This window comes from Pseudomyrmex gracilis, unplaced genomic scaffold (assembly GCF_002006095.1).
Source record: "Pseudomyrmex gracilis isolate BER0280 unplaced genomic scaffold, ASM200609v1 scaffold_315, whole genome shotgun sequence".
NCBI classification, from domain to species: Eukaryota; Metazoa; Arthropoda; class Insecta; order Hymenoptera; family Formicidae; genus Pseudomyrmex; species Pseudomyrmex gracilis.
The window spans coordinates 113,922-120,674 of record NW_018020899.1 but is presented as its reverse complement, the minus strand read 5'-3'; the positions used below and the strand labels follow the sequence as shown (position 1 = coordinate 120,674).

General features: G+C 38.4%; 1 protein-coding gene across 3 annotated transcripts in view; it reads right to left on the bottom strand.

The window, feature by feature from the left end:
• LOC109860025 (chondroitin sulfate proteoglycan 4) overlaps nt 1–6,753 on the bottom strand; it is a 51,480-nt gene that overhangs the window by 17,919 nt on the left and 26,808 nt on the right. For all 3 annotated transcript variants that reach the window (XM_020438860.1, XM_020438859.1, XM_020438861.1), the window contains exon 5: nt 4,675–4,891. In XM_020438860.1, the coding sequence (XP_020294449.1) occupies nt 4,675–4,891 (217 nt within the window). The remainder of the gene's footprint in view (nt 1–4,674; nt 4,892–6,753) is intronic.

The following is a 6,753-nucleotide window of genomic DNA, read 5'->3' as shown; positions in this document are numbered from 1 at the left end:
CTTGAAGTGTAAACTTGTTTAATAAACCATATCTTTCATTTTCGATTTTTAATTCACGTAGTCCGGGAACTTTCCGGACAAACTGTGTATATAAATTGTCTTTCGGTATAATCTAATTATTATATTTATTGAAACATGATATCTTCTTACATTAATCAATATTTTATTGACAGCCCCGTGACCGCTGCATATAGTTGAATCGAATACTATTTTGTTACTTAACCAACTTTTTTTTCTCAGTGTATAACTGAGCTTTTGTACTCGAATTTTGATTGGATATACAAATTTTATACATGTACAAATCGTTGATACAAAATGGAGATGAAATAGCAGTCGAAATTTCGCAGAAGTTGGTTTGAAAATTTCATAATAATTTTCGCGAATATTATTACCGCAGAATTGTTGTTTGCTCTCGTTGTGTTTAACCGTCGCTTTTCAGACGCGCTGTGGCATTCAGATCTTACTACACGGTGCGCGATTAAGTAGGCAAAATGTTTATTTCGCGCAACACACAGAGTTAAACGAGCGAGGCAATATACAAACGCGTTGCAAGGGAAAAGAGATGAAAGAAGATTGTTTGCTGCGAATTTAAATAATTGTAATCAAATCAAATTTTGCTCGGTCGACTTCTACTCGGGAGAAACTTTGGGGACGAGTGATTTTCGCATCTTGTGCACGAAGACGTCGCGCCGCCGACTTGCTTGAGCGAACGGCGAAAGCCGATTATTTACTTCAGCGGGCGGATTCATTACTTCGCTTTTGAAGTAACATAGCACGGCAAAGTACTACAATGGTGGTTACAAATGCGACGAGAGTAGACTTTCATTGTAATAATAATGCGGTAGAATCATAGCACTACCCGCCACTAAAATTATTATCGCATATAATTTATATATATATGTATAATTGCAAATATGAATATTACACAACACAACATTTCCACACAGTGCGCATCTCTTTATCGTGTTTATGACTTGCACTATTTTAGCTTTGCTGCGTTCTTTGTTTTGCTCATTAATTTTTCAGAGATACGTAAGAGAGACTCAAACCAGAGCGATGTTGGAACGCGCGCACGTCACAATCAAGCTTTAAGTTTAATCGCGCGAATCAAAACAATCTTATCGAGCGTTATCTAGCCGTTTAACGGAATTAGTGAAAATGCTCAATATATATGTCGGTCCGCGTATGTCTTATACCGCATGATACAACTTGCGCAGCGCTAGCACGCAAACATATACCGGCGCGAATTGTAAACGCAATTAGTTGTTTACCATGTCGGAGGGTGCATTAAGAACGGATTCTGTTTGTCTTCACGTTTCTCATCAGTCAATGCTTCCGCTTTCGAAAACACGGTGGTAACTACAGGTTTCCTATAGTGAGCGATTTTCATAGAGATTAAACTCACTCGAAAAATCGAGTGTGTCGGAAAAGTGCAAAAAAAAATAAAAGAAAAATCATTTCTTATTTCCGTTTAATTTTTTTACTCGTACAAATTGAATAAAAAGGCGCGATAAGAGTATAGGAATTTTATATATATATTTTATAACTCAATATGTGTGATGATAATTTTGTATGTTTGTGACGGATAGAAAATCAATGAATTAGAGAGTAGCGGTTAACGGGCAAGCGGAAATTGCATTCGGGGTTAAAGTGAAGGTAGCTCGAGAGCGTCCGTATCGGTCGCGCATACATGTAACACTTGAATCTTCCAGATCAATTGAACTCGTTCAGAGAGCGCACGTCGAAATCTTCACGGTTCATCGACTTCACGTAGAACGTCGCGGAAGGAAGACAGTTACGACTGTCCAGTCATCCACTCGATTCCGCCCGACTATCCAACTTATCCGTTTATCGGCGGGACAAGGCTTTAGAAGCGTGATACCTGCAGGTCGATGCGAAAGAAGAGAAAGAAACGACAGTCGGTTTCTCTCAAATATTTATGCGAAAAAAAAAACCGACATGCATGTGCTTTTTTGTGTTGCTCGGCAATTCAATGGCATTAAACGCAACAGGTTCCAGCATTTATTTTTTAAAGTTTAAGTGTTGAATTAAGGTATTATTCGGAACTGCGTGTGCTTTTTTTTTTTTAATTCAGAGCAAACAAAAGAGCCACGCGGAGCATCTACGGAACCGCGGAAGCTTTCGCCGCGCGATCCCAACAAGACACGGGGAAAACCAAGAGACTTAACCGTTCGCATGTGGATACCGCGGTATTAACCGCGCTTACATCTTTCCTTTCTACTCGCGTGTATTGTAGTATTCGTGTGAAAATTAAGCGTTTTTTTTTTCCACCTCTTCTAGCGCGTTCCCGAGTAATTTTCTTCGCGATTGTGTACAACGAGAACACAGCTGTACTATTCGGCTCGATCGAGATCTTAGTTCTGTACGTGCTTAGTGTTTTCGTATTGCGGAGAGTAGTTTGAGAGAGACAGGGAGAGAAAGTGAATGGTTAGGTTCTCATGGAAAACTAATATTCGCGAAAAAACAAGACGGTATATTACCGGATCGCGCATACACAGTAAAAAATCGTGCGTCAAAATGTAGAACTTCTCTTGTGTTACGACGTCTTGATTATTACTTCAATGTAAAATTAACATAATACTGATATGTTATTATTTTTTAAATCTTTTCACGTGTTAAATTTATGTTAACTTCACAAATTAACATTTTTTGCATGTCATTTAAAAATGGAATATTGTTTAAGTGCTTTTAACACAATGATTTCAATTAATCTAGACGTCTCAAAGTCAATTTAACATACTAAAAAAATTTAAAAAATCTGTGGCCACATTGTACAAACCCTAAAATGTTTTATTAACATTTCTTACGAGTTACTGCAACTACTGTTTTGTGTAGTTTTAATTATTTTATATGTTATTTTTACATCACGCTTACAGTCAAAATAACAAATATAAATGTAAAGTATTGTGTCAAGTATTTGACTTTATACTAGTTTGTCAATAAGTGACTCACAACGAATGAGTTATTTTAACGTAAAATTTAAAGTGGACCTCCTGGAACATGCAAAAAATGTTAAAATTACCATTTTTTTTTTACTGTGTATAGACGAAACATTCTATTCTGTGATATCAAAAAATCTGTATCTCACGATTTTTTGACGTAAACATTCGCGCGGTCTCTACTTTTAATTTATAGAAATAAAGATTCTCACGAAAGAGAGAGAGAGAGAGAGAAAGAGAAAGAGAGAGCTCTTGTGGTTCTGTTTACGAGAATACATTTGTGTGATATGCATTGGGGGACCCACGGAAACCGCATTGCACACAATCTGTCCGTAGGAGACTTGCAATATGCACGTTTGCACATAGTTATTTTGTGTAGATAAAAACCATGCGCGCTCTCTTCTCTTTTGCGGCCGAGAGAAAAATCCCTTTAATTCATTTAAAAACATTTCGTGGATATATTTTCAGCTAAATTTCGTGAGCCGGTGCTCCTACTAGTTTGCCAACAAATAAAGAACATTTTTCTGCGCTTTTTTTTTTTAAATATTACAGAACATTATATATATTACACACACATATAATTTAATAAAATTAGCATATATATATATATGTGCACAATTACATTTTAAAAGTTTCGTGTGATCTAATTTATCAATGTCATTATACGCTTTCCAAAAAGCGCTTATGTTAAACCAATTGTTCTCTTTAGGTCTCATAAATTTATTACACAGCAAAATTGTTCTATCTGACCGCGTGATATTTGTTGATTAATGTAAATGATAATTATTTCCTTTTCTCTCCTTTCTCATAAATTATGTATCGAATAATACTAACTCTATTAACGACTGTCGGTGCGCTCTTTAAGTAGTTTTATCGTTATGAGCTTTTCAGTCAATCAACTGTTTCGTTCGAAAAGTTGCTGCGTTGTCGGTTCTGAAAAGCGTGGATCACAAAGTGTCTCCCAGTGACGAAGCGCGGCGTCGCGTTGCTTTTGCCTCGTTGGCAAGAGTTAACAGCGGCATAACACGATTGAAACAGTTGTTTCCTCCCCGCGTGCTTTTCGAGACGGTTTAACAACGTTTCTCACGGGTTTAGTCGTTAAAAGCTGCACCGAGATGAAAGTGGTAGTAGAAAAGTCGCGTAACATGAAAGGCCTTTCCTGACCGATGAATGCGGTAGATATATAGCCACGTTGCAGGAGTATGCGAGTTATGCGACCCCGACCTCAGTGAAACGATATTTCTCGCGGCATTATCATAAGATATTGAATTCGCGAAAATCCCGACGTATTATTTTGTTTTTCGCGATGGTGCAAATTGCTTCGTTAAAAAAACTAAAACAAAACGTTGCCCGGAAAAAATTATCATCGAGCAAATGTTTTCGATTTTTGATGATATTCCTAATATTTTTCTTCGACGAGCTGTGTGCATCGTCCTTCCGAACGCGTTCAAAATTAATTAATAAAATCTATATACCACAAATAAGCAAATAATATGTACAATATAATGATAACGAACGAGCGAACTATCGTCGCACGTCTCTTTCTCCGCATCGATGTAACGTTATCGATGATGCAGGTGACACAGATGTGTCGAGATAGGTTAATTACGTTTTCCATGGTGAGTGCGACGACGGTATAAATGGGAAAGCGTATACATTATAGCGGAAAGCGGCACTTTTGGTGGTGCACACACACACACATACACATACGTACCTCGTACCGGAGCGCGGAATGGGACGAGGGATGGCGACGAAGGCGCCGTCCTCGACGAAGCTCACTTCCGTGCTCCTCGTGGCGTCGAATTCCGGCGAACAGCCCCACGTCACGGCTGTTGCCTCTGACTGGCCCTTTCTTGACCTGGCGTGCTCTATAACTTTGGCACCGTTGTATATTATGTCGGCCATGCATCCTCTCAGATAATCCGTGTGACCTGCGCGAATTGGACAGGCCGAGAAAGATATCGCAAATTAGCCTCGAGTTATCTCTCGTGCAGTATCAATATATAGTGAACAATTCCGCGAGAAAGTGAATTGTGTCACTCTGTAATAACAACGCAAACTTCGGGGTGAGAGAGAGAGAGAAAGTAGCGCGCTTGCATACAAACAAACAAAATCTATGAAGTACGTTTGCGTTTTATAAATGTACCTCGCAGATGGTGTTCATTAAACGTTACGTTAATGAGGTCATTATTGATTCGTGCCATTATCGAAACGCTATGTAGAAATATAATCGGAAACGATTGCTATTCCAGACGGGTTTTCATGGTGCGTCGGGAATCGATGTTTTTTCTTTTATTGTTTGTTTGTTTGTTTTTTTTTTTATTTCTCTTTGGCTTTGTTGATTCATTGAGCAAAACAAAGAGAAACTAATTATTAACTAATTAACTGATCGATTAAGATATAGTAATCGGATTTTTTTTATCCTTCTATTTAATTGACAATAAGTTTGTTTTCACCTCGTTTGACATTTAAGTCAAAAAAATAGAATCGACAGTGGGGCACGCAACGTATTTGCTTAGCTTTCTTGCTTGATATTGATTAATTCGCAACAGTCGAAGCGCGCGCGCGCGCGCGCGTGCTTTAAGGTGCAATTTTGCTGAAAATTTGAAATTTCCCATGGCGTGACCTCGGGATAGCAAATAACATATATAATAATTTGCATGAAAAGCGGATTTACACACAGAAGAAACACATTTGATATTTGCAACAGAAGCGATAGATTCGATGAAATCAACAGTTTCGGGCGCCGCAGAGAAACTCGTTGCGATGCGAAGTTAATTGTCTTCGCGTGTGTGACAAGTGCATCTGTTGGGAATAGGCAGAATTACCCTCAAGCTCCGCTGCGTGTCGATGGATGCTGCTGAGACCAATGTCTGCCGCGCGCGCGCGCGCGCCACTGAGTCGACAGAGAAATGCACATGTACATATGTATGTAGTGTATTATACGTGTGAGTGTACATACAGAGATGGGCGTTTATTGGCGCGCCATGCGGAGACACTTTAGCGATAGGAAATATACCAAAAGACGGCCGCACCAAACCAGCTTTAGTCTGTTTACAGTGTCATTTGCGGTGTACCGAGCGGGCGAGCTTCTCAGCTATTCGGGATTTTTACATAATGAAAAGTTTTATTGATTACGAGACGTTTTTGGCGCGCGACCAATCGCACCGCAGAACAGAGACACACCGGTTTACGCGTCTCTAAACATACAAGCGGATTCTGCCGCTGTACACATTGGGAAATAACGACTTTTGGAAGATTAATTTGCAACGGGCAATGATATTTCAGCGGTCTCATGAATTCACCGCATTTGGTTTTGGCGAGGTTTTCGATTTTGTCAGAACTGTTGCCGTGCAATATTATATATGTGTACATATACAGAGATTTCAGAGAATTTTCAGGATTTTTCTCAGGTCCTTTTTTTATCTTTTTTCTTCGCGCGTTTGATATCAAATTCGTAGTTCGATAAAAACTGGAATTATTGATTATATATATATATATATAAAACATGATATCAGAGAAATCTTTTCAACCATTTTTTTATCCGTTGGTTTTTATGTAAGTGTCGGTCTATAACCGCCTTCTACCGCACGTACTCCGAAAATGTTAACTAACTCAGAATCACGTTGACAGCTAGTAAAATTTTTATTAATCGTCTGCGCTTCAATAATTCCAGTTTTCATCGAATTCGATATGGAACGCGTGAAGAAAAAGATAAAAAAAGGACCTGAGAAAAATCCTGAAAATTCTCTGAAATCTATTTATATATATATATATATATATATATATATAC